The 19932-nt window shown below is 46.6% G+C and overlaps 8 protein-coding genes across 8 annotated transcripts; 4 read left to right on the top strand and 4 right to left on the bottom strand.

Annotated features, from left to right (window-relative positions):
• Positions 1-776: 776 nt before the first annotated feature.
• Positions 777-2489, top strand: P153DRAFT_279899 (Zip-domain-containing protein; the record flags this gene model as incomplete). The annotated part of the gene is made up of 5 exons (XM_033663049.1): positions 777-1027; positions 1084-1185; positions 1235-1360; positions 1416-2005; positions 2059-2489. 5 exons carry the CDS (start codon positions 777-779, stop codon positions 2487-2489), a joined length of 1500 nt encoding a protein of 499 aa, XP_033529431.1.
• Positions 2490-2629: 140 nt separating this feature from the next.
• P153DRAFT_352932 (uncharacterized protein) lies at positions 2630-4989 on the bottom strand (the record flags this gene model as incomplete). Its single annotated transcript, XM_033666404.1, has 2 exons — positions 2630-4538; positions 4790-4989. 2 exons carry the CDS (start codon positions 4987-4989, stop codon positions 2630-2632), a joined length of 2109 nt encoding a protein of 702 aa, XP_033529432.1.
• A 687-nt stretch (positions 4990-5676) lies between these two features.
• Positions 5677-6648, top strand: P153DRAFT_279757 (uncharacterized protein; the record flags this gene model as incomplete). The annotated part of the gene is made up of 1 exon (XM_033663035.1): positions 5677-6648. One exon carries the CDS (start codon positions 5677-5679, stop codon positions 6646-6648), a length of 972 nt encoding a protein of 323 aa, XP_033529433.1.
• Positions 6649-7133: 485 nt separating this feature from the next.
• On the bottom strand, positions 7134-7916 carry P153DRAFT_380848 (uncharacterized protein; the record flags this gene model as incomplete). The annotated part of the gene is made up of 1 exon (XM_033669972.1): positions 7134-7916. The coding sequence occupies one exon, from the start codon at positions 7914-7916 to the stop codon at positions 7134-7136; it is 783 nt and encodes a 260-aa protein (XP_033529434.1).
• Positions 7917-9665: 1749 nt separating this feature from the next.
• On the bottom strand, positions 9666-10226 carry P153DRAFT_15147 (uncharacterized protein). The gene is made up of 2 exons (XM_033662201.1): positions 9959-10226; positions 9666-9909 (listed from the first exon to the last, which is right to left on the bottom strand). The coding sequence occupies exons 1-2, from the start codon at positions 10061-10063 to the stop codon at positions 9757-9759; spliced, it is 258 nt and encodes an 85-aa protein (XP_033529435.1). The 5' UTR covers positions 10064-10226; the 3' UTR covers positions 9666-9756.
• A 2960-nt stretch (positions 10227-13186) lies between these two features.
• P153DRAFT_270873 (uncharacterized protein) lies at positions 13187-14166 on the top strand (the record flags this gene model as incomplete). Its single annotated transcript, XM_033662897.1, has 4 exons — positions 13187-13499; positions 13551-13731; positions 13784-14008; positions 14085-14166. Coding segments are annotated over 4 exons (801 nt in total), but the record flags the coding sequence as incomplete, so codon positions are not given.
• Positions 14167-15772: 1606 nt separating this feature from the next.
• P153DRAFT_392331 (uncharacterized protein) lies at positions 15773-16831 on the top strand (the record flags this gene model as incomplete). The annotated part of the gene is made up of 3 exons (XM_033671139.1): positions 15773-16154; positions 16204-16235; positions 16320-16831. The coding sequence occupies 3 exons, from the start codon at positions 15773-15775 to the stop codon at positions 16500-16502; spliced, it is 597 nt and encodes a 198-aa protein (XP_033529437.1). The 3' UTR covers positions 16503-16831.
• On the bottom strand, positions 16353-17394 carry P153DRAFT_402884 (uncharacterized protein). The gene is made up of 3 exons (XM_033671974.1): positions 16992-17394; positions 16520-16960; positions 16353-16405 (listed from the first exon to the last, which is right to left on the bottom strand). Exons 1-2 carry the CDS (start codon positions 17130-17132, stop codon positions 16787-16789), a joined length of 315 nt encoding a protein of 104 aa, XP_033529438.1. The 5' UTR covers positions 17133-17394; the 3' UTR covers positions 16353-16405; positions 16520-16786.
• Between the last annotated feature and the right edge of the window lie 2538 nt (positions 17395-19932).

The following is a 19932-nucleotide window of genomic DNA, read 5'->3' on the forward strand; positions in this document are numbered from 1 at the left end:
TTCGGAGGCTCATAGAGCACCATGATGGCCTGCCAATAGCAAAGAACTTTCACCTCTAAGCGATACGACGTCGGTAGAGGTATCTGCGTTTGGCTAAGCCGAGAGTCTGACTGCATATTCCCATGCAGGTTTCCGCAGTCTCTTCGCATGAGATGTGTCATGACGGGAATCAGATGGATGTATGTTACCACTGTATCACGTGGGGAACATGTTCTCGCGCAATAGAGCACCTGTGACACAACACAAGACCACAATGCTTATCTCGACATGAACAGTGACTGTTTGCACCCAGCAAACCGCAACGCAAACGACGTCCACGACGCATATCAGCGTCCTCCACTCCCCGCTGACACTAATGTGTGATAGACGGCCCTGACGTCCCCGCACGCCATGTTACTCTTCCCTCACGCCAAGCCCGTTGTACTTGGCGTTTGGACCACTATTCCACACTATATATTCGCATTCCTACATTACCAGGCCGCTGACGCTAAGCGGAGACATCCCAAAGCCTTGATTTGACAACAGAGCGGAAAAGCGGGTGGAGTGAAAGCTGCTGCCAAGATCGATTGTCCAACAAGGTGCTCTGCGCTAACTGCGACCACCTTCAACTGCAGGAAGAAACTTCCTCGATAAGGCTGGGATCTCCATCACGGTACTTGAGCATATCCCGCCTAGTAGTTGAGGAAGCTTGTATATTTTTCCCGGCTGATATAACAGGACATGGCGCTGACTTATTTCCGATAGCAGTCACTCGTCTGGATCGATTGTTTGTGATCATGGCTTCTTCTACTCGCTCTTTGGTTTCTACCACGATTTTGCTGCTTGTTGCATCTGTCGCTGCGCAGGTTGTGACTGTCACAGCACCGTCTCCAACGACGGCAACAACAGCAACATCTTCAACAACACCAGCGTCATCCACAGAAAGACTAGCGCAGACTGTTACAGTGACAGCCACAGTAGCGCCTTCGGGATCAACGGTACCGTCAATTACTGCTGTGTCTGACTGTCATACTCATGGCACTGCCAAGTGCGTTTGCTGAACCATGGAACGTTCAATCGAGCGTTGGCGCTAACGTCTGACAGCTGGTGTATGGCCGGTACCGAAGAGTACCAGATTATCGGGCCCACCGCAACTGAAGAATTTCAGGCACAGTACACCGGCTGCCACACACATGGGAGTGACACGTGAGTACCCGTGTAACATCCTCGTGATCTAGTACTGACAGTGTGTTAGATTCTGTGTCGATGACGCCGGCGAAGATGTTGAAATCCTCGTAGGGACTGCCGCGGAATCAGGTGAAGCGGTATCAGAAGATCCAGCTGGGTCTGAAGAGCATTGCCATTTCCACGCAGGTGTCGAGTAAGTTGTCTTGGTCAGTACCTGTTGTGATTCGCCATTGTCTGATACTACTCAGGCACTGTGTTGGTGGTAGTGAGAGTGAAGAATCGAACTGCGACGCGACAGACCGAAACTACAACATCGGGTTACGCGTCGGTCTGCTCTTTGTCATCCTCACCACCAGTGCCATTGGAGTGTTCATCCCCATCATCACCACACGCTTCAAGATCTTGTCCAAGAACAACATCATTTTCATCATATTAAAGCAATTTGGCACTGGAATTGTTATCTCCACTGCTTTTATACACCTTTTTACCCATGCCGAGCTCATGTTTGGCAACGACTGCCTGGGTGAACTGAAGTATGAGGGTACAACGGCGGCCATCTTCATGGCTGGTCTATTTTTGTCATTTCTGATGGACTATATTGGTGCGAGGTTCGTTCAATGGCGCCAGAACAAACTTGTCGCTGCCGACCCAGAAGACCGACATGTTACAGACGGTGACAAGTCTGAGACCTCAGCTTCGAGCACCCCAGATAACAAGATTGTGTACAATCATGGTCATAGCCACGGTCACAGCCATGGAGCTATGCGTGGCCCCTCACCCATGGAGGAAAAGATCAATGTCTGGAATCTGGAGGCTGGCATCATCTTCCACTCAATCCGTGAGTCGGTCACGCTCATGATTTGTTGACTGAGTAACTGACACACAAGACAGTCATTGGTATCACACTTGTGGTTGCAGGTGACACCTTCTTTATCACCCTCTTCATCGTCATCCTTTTCCACCAAATGTTCGAGGGCATCGCTCTTGGGACCTGCATCGCCGAGCTCCCCACGGCCGCAGCCACTACTGTCTACAAGTGCCTCATGGCCGGCCTTTTCGCGCTCATCACGCCTATCGGCATGGGTATTGGTATCGGCGTACTAAACAAATTCAACGGTAATGACCCGTCTACGATCATCGCCATCGGAACGCTTGATGCATTTTCTGCCGGTATTCTGGCGTGGGTTGGTATCGTGGAAATGTTGGCGAGAGACTGGCTGCACGGACGGTTGGCGAACGCGAGTTTAATCAGAACAGTTTGTGCGATGTTGGCACTGATTTCGGGGATGGTTCTCATGAGTGTGCTCGGAAAGTGGGCGTAAGGGCTTTCTGAGGTACGCATACGTATGACTTACGACTTGAGTGTATGAAGGACATTACGAACTTAGAATATACCATGTGTTCTTTAGAGGACGACCACAAATCTTTCTTTGTTCACCCCAGTCAAGTGTATCGTATTGACTCAATCCTCTGCGTCTAATCCGATATATCCAAAATCCGTTAATGAGCCGCTATGGAGCACCTCACCCGGACTCCATCGCAGCAGACCGCCTTCTCCAAATGCAAAGTCATTCTCGATTTGCGAGAAAATATATTGGTTCGCTTCGTCTGTAGTCCATGACCACGGCGTTTGAATCATCTCGGAAGTGTCAGGATCATTTTGTACACCCGGTAGTTCGACACCAGCATTCGCATCATCTGGTACCGCTTGGTGGGCCACATGTATCAGTGGAGGTACGACAATCGCGCCCTGACTCGCAGCACTTGAAATGCCGACATCATCAGCCTCCATCGCCAGACGCGCGGCCGTCGAACGGTCCAGATATTGGAAGAACATTTGCAGCACCCAATTCGTAACTTCCCACGTCTTTTGCAGCTCTTGCAAGCCGAGCAAACAAAGTTTTGCCCGGTGCTCAGCAAGCGTCCTATTGATGCCAGTGGAGTTTCTGAGATGCGCAACATGTATGCAAAGCGTGTTGAAGAGATTGGTGATAACGTGCATCTGTGCGTGTCCGATGTTTCCGCTGGGAAGCATGTCCTCCACAATCCGAGAGTTACGCGCTGCGGCCTGGAGCGCAATATTCCCGTCGTTTTCGGTACCGGCGCTATTGTTTTCTTCAGTGGTGACGAAACTAGTGCGGTAGAGCAGAATGAGCAGATTGTTGTACGCAAGATGCAGCATATTGGCTTGGAAACTCGGCTGATCGCCAAGAAGCATGACAGATGGAAGGTCTTGCTTCCATTTGTAGAGTTGGTCGCGAATTTGGGCTCGATCAGTTGATCGTGGAGTGCGGTTTGGAAGGTACCCTGCATCGACGATTTTCCCGATGAATATTGCGAGCTGCATGATGCCGATGGAGTATGCTATGTAGCGATGGACGTCCTCGGTTGATGTCGATGGGCTGTATGCTGAAGCAAAGTCTGGGGCTGAAAGAGGCTCGACGTCGCAATCTTTGTCACGAATACGGTTTGGCAGGCCGAGGGCGGATCCACACTGTCGTTCGCGGACGTAGATCGCCCACCATATACGTCTTTTGAGTTTTGCCAGTTGCTCTTGGGATTCGGATGCCGAGCGGTGAAAAGCTCTGGTCTGCGCAAGACTGATTGCTGTTCCAAGCCAGTGGCGTGCGTCCTTCTCGAGGAGAGCACCTGCGCGCCAAAAGCTCATCAAGAACAGCGCTTGAATGACTGTGATTTTGTTTGTTTCGTACGTAGCATCGTATATATCTTTAGCTCGGATATAGAACAGCCATTTAGCTCGATGTCGATTTCCCCATCCTAATGTGGTAATCGTGGATTCTTCGCAGTGTATCACGCCGATGAACAACATGGCCTGGAGTAGAAGAGGCGATGCGTTCCCTCCTTGGTGCGAGGCCCAAAAGTCTGTTTCATCTAGGATGGCAAAGTGAGGATGAAACCATTCAAAGTACGCTTTCAGGAGCTCCATTCGTACTGGATTGGGTGGGAATGAAAAGGTGCCTTCGGCCTGAAGTGCTTCCATCCTCGCGCGTCGTCGCTCAGCCTCCCACTGAGGTACTAGGGCATCCGCTTTGACCGCATTCGGTACGGCATGGCGTAATCGGGGGCGATTTGGCCTTGGAACCGGTGTTTGTTCGTCCGTCACGTATCTCAGTGAGCTAGATTCACCCAGGAACACAGCGGTATCATCTTCTGAGCGTGGCGTCTCTGTCTTCGATAATGTGCCATGAAACTCTGTTTGTCCTGCAGGAGTAGCAAACGAATACTCATTTGTGTGCGCAGTGTTGTGAGTATCCGCAGGACTATGAAAGTTGGAAGAAAGTGAGGCCAGAACGTGTGATGCAGCGACTTCGTCTGCGTGGCGTTCGGGAGTCGTCGATGCAGTCTGAGAGCTGTTAAAAGTTAGCACTTGGTCGATAAGACTCTTTAATTTTACGTGGTTTAATTTGTAGTCGAAGTTTTGCTCCACCATGTAGATTTTGAACTCGTTTCGCTCTTGAGTATCCGTCAAAGCCAGTAATGAGATGCGTCCTGTGAAGCCTGAAGCAGCCTGAGGCGTCCAACCAGAGGTGAACAGCTTGTGTATACTCCAATTGGACACCCCAGAACGGTTTCCAAGTTTGATGTGTTGGACTGTACTTACTTTACATCCCGCTCCTCAACTCTCACTTTGGGCTTCCTCGGGTGCTTCCCGCGCTTTGACTCGCGCGTCTCGCACACAACATCCCCCGCAGCAGCACAATTGCTGCATGGTTGTCGATCGGTTACATCGCATTTTACACGGCGCGCGTTGCAGGTCACACATGCTAGTTTTGCGCGTTTTCTTGGAGGTTCTGCTGACATGTTGGCGGATGGCGCAGGCGGGATGCTTGTTGCCGTCCTGACGAAGTCGGCTACCTGATCGGTTAGCTGACCTCTTAGCGGCTTGGCTTGGAAATCACAAATGTAGGCAGCGTGCACAATCTACTTTGGAGACTATCCACAAACACGTTCTCCTTGTTGAACTAAAGCCCTCTTACGTAAATATAGCTTTGTTAATTCTTTCAGTCGCTCTCTGCAGTCTCTCACAGATGCTGGAAATGCCAACATGTACTTACTTTTTTACACAGTAACAAGTGTCATCACGATAATACATGGTAAAACATTGATGTGACATAGTAACATGAACTCACAAACAGCTGAGGCATGTCTTAGCCGCCATCAGGTAGGCCGTTTGCAAAGGGCAAGATGAGTTCTTTGCATGTCTAGAATATACTACAGCGAATGACGGAACATACAGAGTTGACAACCATAGTCTTTGTCATACTCCTTGCACTTCCAAAGCGCTTGCGAAGTTGGCTTAAAAAGGTGAAGCTTTCTCAAGACTGCGGTTCGAGGCTATTTTCTTATCGATATCGGCTATGTCAACACCATCATCGGATTGCCGAACTTCAGCAGAGCCCGTCTCAGAAAGTGCGATTGCAACCCATTTTGACTCTCCCGCGAAGTTCCTATCTACGATCTCCTTGCTCTCCCGAGCTTTCTACAACAATGGCTCATATAACCCGTCGCTTTCTCTCCACGACCCTGTGCCGTCACGCCTCAGCAACTGAAGCATGCACAGAGATGTTTGAGCGCTTCGGCGCTGGAAAACCAATCTCGATCCGTAAACAGCTCATCGATGCAAATCAGCTCAACCTTCTTTCTATAACGCTGAATCGGACGCCTACAACAGGCCACGCACCCCCTATCGGAACGCCGGTACCGCCAGGCTACCATCTTGTGTACTTCACACCCAGCATGATTGAATCTGAACTTGGTTTGGACGGCACAGATCGCACTGTTAACCCCCTCAGCCCGTTTACGCGGCGCATGTGGGCAGGTGGAGAACTGAGATGGACGCAAGACCCTAATGTGCAGTTAAGGGTTGGTCAGGAAGTGCGTGAGACAACAAGACTTTTGACTGCAGAGCCGAAAACGTTAAAGAGTGGCGGCGAGATGCTAGTCGTCGGTGTGGAGAAGACGTTTGAGAACGAGAAGGGCATTGCACTCGTCGACAAGCGAAACTGGGTCTTCCAGAGAGAGATTGCAGCAGACAACCCGCTCAAGGTGACGGAGAAGCCTGAAGAGAAAGCCTTGCCGAACGGAACTTATACGCGGGACTTTTGTCAGACAGAGACTACTTTGTTTCGTTTCTCAGCATTGACGTTCAATGGGCACAAAATCCATTACTCACCAGAATGGTGTAGGCAGATTGAAGGGCACAGGAGTTCTGTGGTACATGGACCGTTGAATCTGATCCACATGCTTGACTTTTGGAGGGATACAGCAAAAAGCGGAGATACACAGGCGGTCCCGCAATCAGTTACTTACCGTGCTATGTCACCTCTGTATGTTCGTGAACCATATAGGATTTTGTTGGAAAAAGACATTATCAGGGTCGGACAGGAGGGACCAGAGTGGAAAGCTGATATTTGTGACAGCTATGGGAAGATTAGTATGAAAGCGTTAATTGTCGAGTAGTATCGCGCACAGAACGATGGTATATAGATGTGTTTTATAATTTGATGCTTTTGAGAGATTAACTGCATGACACAACGTGTTAACTTATGGCAACTTCAACTTTGCAATAGTTAAGAGGCTAGAACAGAAAGAGAAGAGAGATCATTGGTCGAATCAATTCAAATTCAAGAGTCTCAAGTCACATGTAAACCGGGTTAGGATGGCTGCAAAAACACGTGAGTTGGCAATTGAGCGAATGTATTAAGCTAGCTAAGTCCCTGCCAATAGATTTCCAATATTTTCTCATAAAGATCGCGCTTCATTACTGGTGAGCTCCTGAGCTCGACATGAATCATTAAACGCCAACTCAGTCCATTATAAAAGGATCGTTGTAATATTCTGTTCCAATACTTTCATTCTTGCTTCAACCCAACGAGGGTGGAGATGTTGATCGTCAGAGGTGTCGCTGACACGAGACTTGTGCTGTGGCAAGAGGCTGCCTCTTACTAGTTGTTGACGAGATTAATTCCTCCGCCGACACTTGCGCCGGCGGAAGCAGTTGGGACAGCTGGAGCTGGGAGGAGAGCCGAAAGAACGGGGGGCACAGCACCGACAACAGCCGAGACGATGGGAGAAATAGCCGAGATAATAGGAGCAATAGCTGAGGGAACTGCGGGAAGACCCACTGAAGGAAGGGCTGGGGTGGGGAGAACCACATGAGGAAGGGTCGGAGTGGGGAGGGCCACAGATGGAAGAGCCACAGACGGAAGAGCCACGGAAGGGAGAGCCACGGAAGGGAGAGCCACGGAAGGGAGAGCCACGGAAGGGAGAGCCACGGAAGGGAGAGCCACGGAAGGGAGAGCCACTGTAGGAAGTACCACGGAAGGGAGAGCCACTGTAGGAAGTACCACAGGGGGAATGGCGACAGAGGGAACGGACACAGGCGGAAGACTCGGCGTAGGAAGAACTACAGGAGGAACAGCCACAGAAGGAAGGACCACGGGAGGAATCGCCACAGAAGGAAGGGCCACGGGAGGAATAGCTACAGAAGGAAGGCCTACACTCGGGCTGACCACGACAGAGTTGCCATTGCCGTTGCCATTGCCGTTGCCCTTGCCGTTGCCATTGCCGTTGCCATTGCCATTGCCGTTCCCATTGCCGTTGCCGTTGCCACTATTGCCATTGCCGATGGTTGCAGGGTTGCGTTTGGCAACCTCTCTGTTGGTGATAGGAGCGCTTGAGCTCAGGGCGGCGAGCATAGAGCCTACGAAGACGATGGTGAAACGCATATTGAGAGTCTTGAGTGTCCAGAAGTACAGAGTACAAAGTGGAAGGCGACGGTAGGACGGATCGATTATTTGATGATGTTGAAGCGAAGAGATAGTAGAGCTGATGATATTTTTGTGTGAGGCAACGAAGTCTTTATATATGTCCTCCTGCTACCTACCAATCCTAACTGTCGACTAATTAAGGTGGGACCTACAGAGTCCACGTTGTACGTTACGGAGCGGTACGATGATTCCGATGCCTTTGAGAGAGATCTGTTGGTATCATGTTCAAGGCAGTTAGTCTTCAAGACGCTCCGGCCAACAAAGAACCGTTGGCACTGACAAGCCACACCCGCAAACTCTCTTCTACTTCTGAATGACGTCGGTGTACACTGTTTTCCATACACGGGCTTTCAGTACGATGCATGGTTTTGTTTCTCTCCTCAATTGATACTGCACGAATAAGCGCAGAAAGAGTCACAAGAAGAAAGCATTAGTGACTAAGAGCGGTCCTTGGATTTCCTAACCTAGTACACAGTACATTTAAGGAGGTTGATCAAGGGCGAGCAGTTTCCTACAACCTTGAAACGATTAAGTCAGCCACCCTGTGATAGCTTGGCTGAAATGTCTGGTGGCAGGATAAGATCAGGCCCGATTGAAACTAGTAGAGGCCCTCTCCGTGTTGTATGCTATGCCTCCAACGCTTCTTGAGTTACTAGGGTACCAGACAAACGGACCATGACTCTTGCCGTTTATGATATAGACAAAGAGAGAGAGGTTGACTTGAAAGAACAAATAGCGTCCAAGGTGGGGTATTCTACAAGGCAAACTGTCTGTTGAATGGGCGGTATAATAGAAATCAAGAACAGTTCCAAGGGCCTTACGTAGGACGCGATATCTGGAGCCATGTTCCACGAACTCGATATTGGAAGTTCGCAATGATCGACTCGTCGACCTAGGTGCGTACGTACAGACTGTAGAGCACGCAAACATGACGGCACGTCGATCTGTTTCATACTAAAGGCCCTTGTAACCCTTTTGGTTTCTTTTGCCATATAGTAGGATTGACGATGAGATCTAGGAGTTGATGTTGGACTCGCTAGTAGCGAAAGCAAAGAAACCGACGTCGATCTATACCTTTACGACGTTAGTTACCCTTTTGCTTTTTCGTACCGGAAATACATCTGGCGACATCATTGTCACGCCATATGAAAGCAATTCAGAAAGAGCATACATTAGAATTTGAAGATCGCTCCACGACTATGGAAGATCCACACATCGTGTTAAACAAGGAAATGAAATGTGAGAAAAAGCCCCTCTTGTTCGATACAAACATACATGCCATTGTTTCGGAATAAAGGTAGCCCACCGCGTTGAACAGGTCGGGATGGAAGACTAGTGATCGAAGTTGTGTTGATAAATTACCAGAGCTCATGTAACTAACACTCTTATCCATCACTAAGCGGAAGAAAAGTCTTGAACCACATTCTGTTGCTTAATTGAACCCTTTGATGTTATCGCTATGCTAAAGAGTTGGTGTTGTTGTTCTTTGCCCCCACGATCCGCAATCCCTCCCGCAATGGCACTCATCGTGCTTCGTATTCGGGAAATCCCACTCATTCCTGGTTGACGTGCGTTCTAAGACCTGAACTAAAGAATCCGTTCCAAACGTTGTGGTAAGATACCTCCGTGGGAGTGTCTAGCGCGTTCTTACGACTGTGGATGAAGCCTCGGTACTCTCGCAACTCCTTCATAAAAAAGCACAATATAAAGACTCCTTCAAAAACGTCATCCTAGAATCCAAGTCACAAAGCACAGCCGACGTCTTCATTCTCGATCGAAGAGTTTTTTACGCACGCACCTATTCGACAGGTCCAGACGCCAATTGTCTGTCATAGTGGCAATGTCGTCTCGACATGAGAGAGAACTTACTGTTACAGCGAGAGATGACAATATTTGACCTCGAGGTCGAAAGTGATACAGAGATAGGTGCACCTCTATCAGCATGCGGTTGCTGCCAGACAAATTAAACAGTGTTTCACTTTACTCGAACAATCACTTGCAGTACAATGACCAGACGAACACATCTGGGCCAACAGAACGAATCCAAGAAGCGAAAGCCCATTATTAGGCAGTGGTGATTGGCTCGAACTTTCGGGAGTGACCATGTTAGAGGAGTATGTAATGAAGCCACGCTCGGTAACGTCGTATTTTGAGAACGGCAATTAACGAGGCGGGCGACTTTGTGTCATCGGTGATCCTCAAGACGAGCATGCGCAAATTTTCGTATTTCTCAGCAGTAGTCTGGGCGCAGAAGTCTGCACTATGCAACTTCGAAAAGACAAGTGTTGAGGACTTTGACCGATTCGTGTTCAAACTCGCGTTTAGTCTACTTGCATGTCAGCGTCGGATCTTGATATGTCTCCACATCAAATATTGCTAGGACTCCAATGCAGGTAATCTAGATCTGTTTGTGTGGTTTAATATGAGCTGGCTCAGAATGAGAAAAGATGTAGGCCGCAGTTCCGCAGCTGAGTATTGCAGTCGGTTGCGCCTATGCAGCTGTCAAGATAGCTGTCAGCAAGGTGGACTTTGCGCGTGTAATGAGTTCCCCCCTTCGTCTTTCCCAAGTGGAAGTACGGTTGTTTGTCGTGATTTATTCGTGGTAGCTTTCGAGAGGTTGGGTAGACAATTACGGTGATCTGTGTCGAGGGGAGATTGTTCTGGGTTACACTTGATGTATAGTAGGCAAAGCACTCTCGGTTTAGAACATGGCTGTTAGGTCTTACTTCATCAGATTATCAACTTAGAACTACGCTACTCACAGTTTAGCCTAGGTTTGAAGCAGTTGGAGTTGCTGATGAACGTACGTGTACCGAGTGAAGAATGTAACCTCTGACAACAGCTAAGGCCTGTGCCTCGGTCGCAAAGATTCACGCACATTTGTGCCTTCCGCCGCAATTTTTTCGACTATGATGTCCATCATCACAGATATCTGCTCATGTGTTACGCCTTGGCTGTCTCAATCCGTTTCCTGATCAATTCCTTCAGACCACGCTGAAAGCGCACTAGAATTATAAGCAAATTGCACTGATAAAGAATTGTGCTGCAAATCTATGCCTTCGCTGCCAAAGCTAGCTCTTAGTACTATTGGAATGACTTGCTGGCACATCCGTCTTGTGCCTCAGATCTGGCGCTACCATCGGATCGAGGATGTGAAGGATTATCGACTTTCAGAATAATGATGATGATGCTGATAGTAATGACAATGGAGATAGTAGAGTTTTGCGCATCAAGAAACCTACAGTCTAAATCAGCATGCAGGCGCAATGTTTCTGCGGCTGGTGTAGATCGTCTGGTCGTTACATCCATCCAAGGAGTAGCCGTCGAACCTTCTGATGTTGAGATAGTGACTGAAACCAGGGAACATCAGACGTGAACAACAATACTTATGCTCATAAGTTTTGTTGCCATTTTCACGGCTGTAGATATCGAGCTCATGTTCGTGATTTGCACAGGGAATATGCGACGCTGCACCAGGGCTGTGACGACGACTCGTATCGCTGATCTTGATATCCTCCTTGCTGTCGTGGCCACATGCTTCTCAAGTTGTTGAAGTGATGCGGCGTCGTCGAATTCAATCTCCGAACAACCCTTCTAGCGACCGGTGTGCCTGTTTAATGTCTCTCGAAACGCGCATGGGGTGTGGCTGTTTAAGCGGCAATGCGGATTGTTGATACCGACAAGCGATAACCATGGACGGAATTGGAAAATGAGGTCAGTGCACCACGCTAGATTGTGAGCGTTAATGACGCACAGACATCTCAACCCGGCTTCCTTCTCTGTCTCTGTACCATCAGCTTGCAAAGCCATGAAAACGTTCATTTGCGTCTCATCTGGTTTGCCATACCTACTCCGCAGCTCGCCTTCAAACAAATCTTTGTTTGGTCTCCCTCGCATTGTATCAACTTATATTGCATTTACAGTCGATAACAAGGTGTACACTTACTCGCCCGACCAGCTGAGGACTTTCTATTTTTCTGACATTGCAGGTATCTCAGAAGTCCATACGATAGGGTGTATGAGTAACGTACAGAATCCGTCTCGTGCATTCCCCAGGAAACATAGCCACTGTGATGGCCTCCTAAGCTTTTGCCAGTCCGTTAAGCGTGATTGGTGCTTTGTCTTTCGGGACAAATACAATTGGCTGTGCATTAAATACGGGCTCTTTTATTTCGCCGAAATCTGAATGTGGTATCTTTCCATACAAAAGGTGGCAATGTAATCTGGCAAAACATACGGGTACTGGAAACCCCGAGGCTATACCTACTCATGATCCTGGGCAGACCGGCTTTGGACTATTATGGACACATGAAAGCCGGGGATAGTTGGTTATTGAGACGCGGCTGTCAAGCACTCTTCCGGACACGTACTGCGTCAACTCAGACAGGGCATCCACGTCGACTGAGACGGGCCAGCTGCATGGGGTGTCAGCCAACTTACCATTGCTCTTGGTCTCGCGTTCATCGCTTTTCGGTGGAGTCTTTCAAGTTCTACGTCACGCGTATGTTTGCTCTGTCTGTTCGACATATAATGCTGCAACGACGGTTACATTATCAGATCGTCAATGGCCTTGTTGCTTCGTTTGGTTTTAGGGTATCGGTTGCATCCCCCCGCCCCCAGCTCGGGTGCATAACGTGATGGGAGACCAATAGGCAAGCTTCTACGAAGCCTCAATGTAGGGATAAAATCGCCTAAGCAAGGGCTTAAACTCTAGTTCTCTACTCAAGAGAGTTATGCGTCGGCACTTGTAGAACTCGCAAAGCCTCTAAGCAAGGGTTGTAGCAAATAGGGGGCTGACGATAGATAAAAGAATACGCTATGCACTCAAGCCGGGATGTAGGAGATTTGTGACCCAATGTTGGGCATGCACGAATCGACACCAGGGTTAATCCAGTTAGGTTGCCATGGGTCGCTATCAACGTTTGGGGTTACGAACGTTTAAACGCGTCGTGCCATTCGTCTAAACACCAAAATAAGATGGAGAGGCCCGAAACGCGGGGTCAACGCGGATCACCCTACGCACTACTTACGCTACACCGCCCGTGGCATCTCCCTCAAGTTTAGGCTAGCGTTGTCCGTCACTCCCCTGAGAGGCAGGACTTCTCATTGCTAAGAAATGGACAATGCTTAAACTTAAGGAAGATACCCATAGTAAGGCCGCTGTCACTAACCTACCGTCTTTCCATATGTCCTAATTCCAGAACCATAGGTCTACAATTCAGACCGCCATGAACGAAGAATTTATGCCAGATCCTGGGTTCACTGCCTGGGGTCCTTTTGTAAACGACGACTATATCATTCAACCCATCACCAAAGCGAGCATTATCATAGCAGGCGTTGTGTTCGGTCTCAGCAATATTTTTGCTATAACAGGCGCATATGTTGCTGTCCAGCAAACGAGATTTTGTCAACGGCCATGGCGGAGCCCGTACATATGGATGATCTGGCTTGAGCTGGGAGCGTGCTTCATAATCGCGATCCAATGTATGCTATATTTACTCAAGGTTATTCGGCCCAGCTTCTACTTCTATATGAGCCTTCGTAAGTTTATTCATCTGCTAGTACCAGCCGAATCTAACTAACTCTACAAAGTTTGTCTCTGGTCCGTTCAAGTGCAACTTTTGCTGCAAATCATTATAAATCGAATCCGAGTCATATTACCAGATAGGGCACGAGGACGACGACTTATGATTACTACCGCCATCGCTGTCACCCTAGTCAATATCAGTGTCTTTGTCGTATGGATACCAGCACGTTTGGAGATCAGTGAGGAGTATGTCTTGCACTACTAACTATCGCATCCAGCCTCATTGACATATCAACAGATGGATGCATATCAACGAAATCTGGGACCACATCGAGAAGATCTTGTACCTGTTCATGGATGGCTATCTGAACTATTACTTCATTCGACTCGTCAAGGCAAACCTAGTGGAGAATGGGCTGCAGAAGTACAACGCTCTAGTCCGATTTTGCCAACGCATCATCGTCCTTTCACTCCTGATGGATGTCGTCATTATTGGCGCTATGAGCATCCCCAATGGATTTGTGTAAGTGGGCTTCGAGAGGTTGAATGGCGAACGATGAAAAGCCCTGTCCAAATCATCAGCTAACACTCAGATGCAGCTACGCAATGTTCCATCCCCTTGCTTATCTTGTCAAGCTCAATATAGAAATGTTCTTGGCCCGCCTTATCAAGAAAATTGCCACAGATCACTCGCGCGCAAGAGAAGACACGTCCTACCTCCTGACTTTTGGGTCAACGCCCGGCGCCTTTCCAGAACCACCCAAAACCGCGATCTTTGCTGAGCCGCGTCAACAAAACTTCTCCTTTATCCGAAATTTAGTCGGCAATGACCATTCTCGACCGTCTTTGCCAGACAATGAGATTATGAAGACGAAGGAGATTTTTATCCGGAGTTCGACGCCATGTCATCAGCAACAGATACTCAAAAATGACAGCGTTGTCCAGGATGCCAAGACGAGCAGAAACGGCCAAACAGACAATCTGGAGCTGGATCAAAAGAAACCTGAGCAAAGAGTCAACGAAACATGGGTTGAGATGACAAGCTCCGAGGATTGGTCAAAGAAGATCGAGCATGTGAAGGACTAGAAGACTCTGCCTCTACCGAGGGTCACATATCCGTGTTCGTCTTGTTTAGAAGACAGATGAACAAAGCAGGAGATTGACCGATATTGCAGAAAATATATTGTAATTCACCATTACCGCAACAGATCGTGCGCCAGATGTTTAGATACCCCAAAATCTTTCTACGCGTTGGACAACATATTTCTATCTTCCTTCAAGTGCGAATGCGAGAACCATGATAACGAAGAACCAAGTAAAACACACGAAACGATTAAGACTTATCAACGTTGGAAATAGCGCACATGTCAGCACTTTGCCTTTTCTCTACAACCTCGGTGTCTGCATTTTCGCTCTCAGAACAAACCAATTGAATATGTCTGCAACCTGCGGCACGGGTTGACCCTATGCACGTCGCTCAAAACGCACCTACGACCGATCCCTTGTTCCTTGTTCCTGCGTCCTGCATGTTCGCGTCCCTGTAGAGTCATTGTCATCTACACATATCCTAGAACCTTGAAGCAGGAGGGCTGTATGTGTGTAACACGAGAGCATGAAGTCTGTTCAGCTGATGTGATCATGATGTATTGGACAAAACTATATTTTGAGTATATGGGTTCATGCAGGAAATCTTATTGCTGAGTCCAAAATGCGGGGGCGGGCCAATGACAGGGATCCCCAGGCACGGCTAGCATGCAGTTGATGAACACCGTTCTGTTTCTATACGTTTTATCAAGAACATCATCTCGTTGTGGGTTAGCTACAGGATATTGATACTTCACATGACATCACTTCATCACATGCATGCCGCCCTACCCCGGATTTACATTCGATGGTTTCGCCCTCTCCAATCGCATCGACATTTCAATAACGTATCCCAGCAGTTGACAGGTACATACTCACACCTTCCAAAACGGCCAGCGATTCTGCCGCCGTACTGTGGCAACGGCATGAGAACTGAGGCTACGATTGGTGACTGCTGAGTGTCTCGACGCTACATGATGAAGATCCTTCGAGGTAGCCGAATGGATATTGGGAATCACTTCCGAGAGTGGTTATGTGACCGAAAGGAACACTGTGAGGGGTCGTAGAGTTTGGAAAGTTTAAGTATAAACAGCCGTACGTCGTTTGTGTTTTGCTTTTTCATTCTCGTACGATCGACCTCCACACTCAGTCACTGCAAGAGCTTCTTCATCCTACGCCAAGACATTTTGTTCAACCACCCAAGATGAAGTACACACTCACCCTTGCCACACTCACGGCTCTTGTTGCCGCGCAGACTATCGCCGATCTGCCCTCTTGCTCTCTCTCCTGCCTCCTCCAGGGTGTTGCAGGTGTCGGCTGCAGCACCACCGACTTTGCGTGCTCATGCCAAAAGGCGGCAGCGCTGACCCCTCCCCTCACTACATGTGTTGCAAGTGCTTGCTCAAGCACAGCCGACCAGGCAAAAGTGTTAGAGGTGTTGAGTGGTCTCTGCTCGAATGCTGGCTATCCAATTGGCGACACGGCTACGAGTGCGGCTCCGGCATCATCGACAGCCCCAGTATCGTCTGCAGCTCCGGTATCATCTGCGACTCCAGCAACTTCTATGACACCTGAACTATCGTCTGGTATGTTATCGACTATTGAGATCGTAAAATCCAGTACTAACTCAAACAGCCGCTCCCCAATCTACCAGTGGGGTTCTCTCAGTAAGTTGCCACCACGTATGCTTAGTTCGCGCGGTCACCTATTGCATCACCTCAACCATGATCTTTGACTAACCCCATTTCAAGTCTTTCGACCTTACTCCCTCTCAAACTCCTACCCCCACTTCTGGCGGGGCGTCATCCTCCAGCGTAGTTCCCTCGGGTTCTAGTGCCTCGTCTGCCCTACCAGAGTACACTGGGGCGGCCGCTGCCGCCAAAGCTCCTGTCGCAATTGCAGGTGTTGTTGGGCTGGTCGCCTTCGCCTTTTAAGAGAAGTCAGTTGTCACTGGCTATGGATGATATCACAAAGGAAAGAAGAGATAGCAGGGATTGATCGAAGTAACACTGGCTAGGTTGTTGTGAGTAACCAAAGACCAAAGAAATCCAATCGTACGCCCTCTTTTCTATCGATGCGCTTCTCTATCTCCTGCTGGCTCAGTTCTTGTTCAAATGTTCAAGCAACATGTCGCCAGTCTCAGCAATACAGATGAGCGCAGGTCTAGGTCGTCCTTCGACCGAGAAAGGCCACTTGTCTAGACGCGGACTTTGGAATCTTAGGCCTGTAGCTCTTGTGCAATAGCCTCAGCATTCGATGTCTCGTCCCCACATTCCGTATCCAGTGTAAGATGTACTTCATCAACAGCAAAACGAACAGGTCCTTGCTTCATGCTGGACATACAACATGAATAGAGCAAGCCAGTCCAGATAAAGAACATCAGTACCACTAACTATACTCAAAAGTGCAAGGTATCATTGGACTAACCAATTTAACCCATACATCCATAGGATCGAACCTTGGTACCGATTCACACGTACTCCACGGATCCAAAGACTGTTTCCTGTAGTCACACTTGGAGTTCTGCCAATTAGTGTCGCCAAAAATGTGATTAATTTGACCATGTACAAAACCCTGCGACGACTCTCTCCAGCAGCTGGTACTTCATATATCTAACCTTGGTCAAGGCACCCTGCGCAGTAGTCGCTTGCTCTTTACAGACAAAAATAGTGATTGTCACGGATTTCACGATTAGAAGGTGAATGCCTAGTGCATCGCGGGGATGACAGCGACGCAGAAGTCAGCGATAATTGTGGAGAAAACAACCCCAAGCAGACTAACTTGGAGGCCACGGAGACGGGGAGATGCCGCGCGCGGAAGATTGAAAGAGAACGGCATCCTGACCATATAGCTTCCAACGATTGTCGTGAAAACGAGAGTCTGTAAGATTTCAGAGGTGCGTGAGAGGATTGCTGATGGCGGTGGTAATACACTCATCTTTTGGTCTACCGGTCAAGCCTGAAATAGACGCCTAACAGGATTGTGACATTGTGACCCTAGTCGCGATGTTGCCGTTTTGAATCAAATTCGATATTTGCTGCGTATGATCCAGGCTAGCGACCATCGTAACTGGTCTGGCAACCTAGAGCTCGTGTGCAACAACGTCGGCGGGTCGCGCAGTAGTAGACCTTACCGCGGTGAAGCCGATTGAACGTGTCAAAGACCATGGAAGTCCTCACCATATGGCTGCAATAACATGTGAGTCATTTCAAGGGAGACCCAGTTCTATTTTCATCTTTTCCGCCTGATCTTCTCGACGAACGCATACTTCGAGCTAAGCCTTACCAAGATCTTTGCATCCAGTCGACGTTTTTCGCTAGAGTGTGTGTAGTAGGTATTTCTTTGTATCAAGCGCTGGGGGTCGTTTTGCCACGTTCGGTTTATTGAAATTCACAACATCTGCAAGATCTTGTGACTATTGCTGTTTACCCCTTTCCATTGTCTCCTTTTTCCGAGAGAATGAGAGATGAACCGCTGTGGCGGTTGTATATTAGTCCATCATGTTCTAGGATGGGATGAGTTGTGTGAGTAGATCAGTGATAGTGACTTAGAAGATGTATCAAGCAAAAATTCTTAGCTCAGTGTCAAAATCTGCGATGTGCACAGGCAATGCTGATTCCCGTCTCGCTACGTTAGCGCATGTGGGTACGGCGACCGGCCGCATCCGACTCTCCTTGTCTCTGATCTGTCTATCGGAGTCCACAAAACTCACGAACATCACATCTCAATAGGTAAACCGAATATATAAGCTTAAGCGCCTTGCTGTCCTTCTTCTTTTTTCAAAATTTCGGACGGCTGTTTGGAACGACGACGATGTACCCATGGGTATGGCGAGTGGGAAGAAAATGTAACAGTCTCTACCGTAAAACTCCAGTTGTTTCGTCTTAAGCTAGCAGGGGATCTTAGAAGCTAGAAGCTAGTCTAAATACTTAAATACTGTATTATATATTACTACCTATATAAACTATTATACTTAGCTTTAAATTTAGTTTAATAGCTATAGTAGAGCTTAAAAATTATATATTTTAAGCTTAAATTCTAAGTTAATATATACTAGGTATAATTTTTATAATTTTTAAGCTCTAATATAATAATAGTTATATAGTATAGCTTATATATATAGCTTAGCTACTTAGTATAGTATAAGATATAGCATTTAAATATTAAGGTTATACTTATAATTAAAGCTATATTTTATAAGTCTTAAGTTTTAGCTAAGTATTTTAAAAAACATATATATAGCTAGTAAATATAGAAAGCTTAGTATTAAAAAGTAAATATAAGTAATAGTTATAAATACTATAAAGTAGGCTTTAAAATCCTTCTAATTCTTTACTAGTATAATAAGTAGTACTAATTTATAGTAGTACTTTACTTAATTAAGTAATACTAAGTTACTAGTATAGTACTTAAAACTTTAAAAACTTTAAACTTTAAAGTTTATTAAAATAATTTAAATAACTCTATAACTTTAATACCTATACTTATCTTAATATTTTAATATTACTATACTTCTTTCTATAATAGGCTAGGCCTAGTAGAACCTTAGTAAGTAAAGCCTTAGAGCTTAGCTGCCCTAACTACTAACGCCTACTAGAAACAGCTAGTATACTACTAGAAGGACTATAAGTAGAGAAAAACTAGTACTATAGATTCTTAGTAAATTTATTAAATTTATACTAGTAACTACTCTTAGGGTTAGCCTTTTATATTAAAATTTACTTATAAAAACTTCTCTAGAAATTAGAAGAGTTCTAGAAAACTACTAGTAGTATATCTATTAAAAGAGATACTATAGTTACTAAGCTAAAAGCAGAAGCTTTATAGCTAGTAGAGATAGGCTTTATATAAGAAGTAATTAAGATACGCCTCTAAACTATAGCTAGATAGAACTTAGATAAATAAGAAGTATAGCTAAAACTCTAACTAGTCTTTTAAAGTCTCTAAGAGGATAAATAATAGATAATAAAGTTTATAAATATACTAATCTTAATAGCTAGCCTATTATTAGTAGTAGCTAGTAAATAACTAATTAATAAACCTAATAAATAACTCTTCTTAGAAGAATTATAAAATGCATTATAAATACTAACTTAGGAAATTAATATTCTTAAGAATAGTATACTACTACTACTTATCTCTACTAAATAAAGAGTATAATAATTAGAAGAAGAGATATATTAACTAAGAGTAGTTCTAAAACTAGTTTTCCTTATAGTACCTATTAGGACCTATATAAAAAACTTTAAGATACTAAATCTTAACTACTTTAATAGTAACTAAAAGAACTATTAGAGGTTCTAAACCTAGATAAACTATAAGCTAGAACGTAATATTAGAGAACTAGAATTAGGCTCTAGGTAT

The sequence above is a fragment of the Dothidotthia symphoricarpi genome (assembly GCF_010015815.1).
Source record: "Dothidotthia symphoricarpi CBS 119687 unplaced genomic scaffold P153scaffold_1, whole genome shotgun sequence".
Taxonomy (NCBI): Eukaryota; Fungi; Ascomycota; class Dothideomycetes; order Pleosporales; family Dothidotthiaceae; genus Dothidotthia; species Dothidotthia symphoricarpi.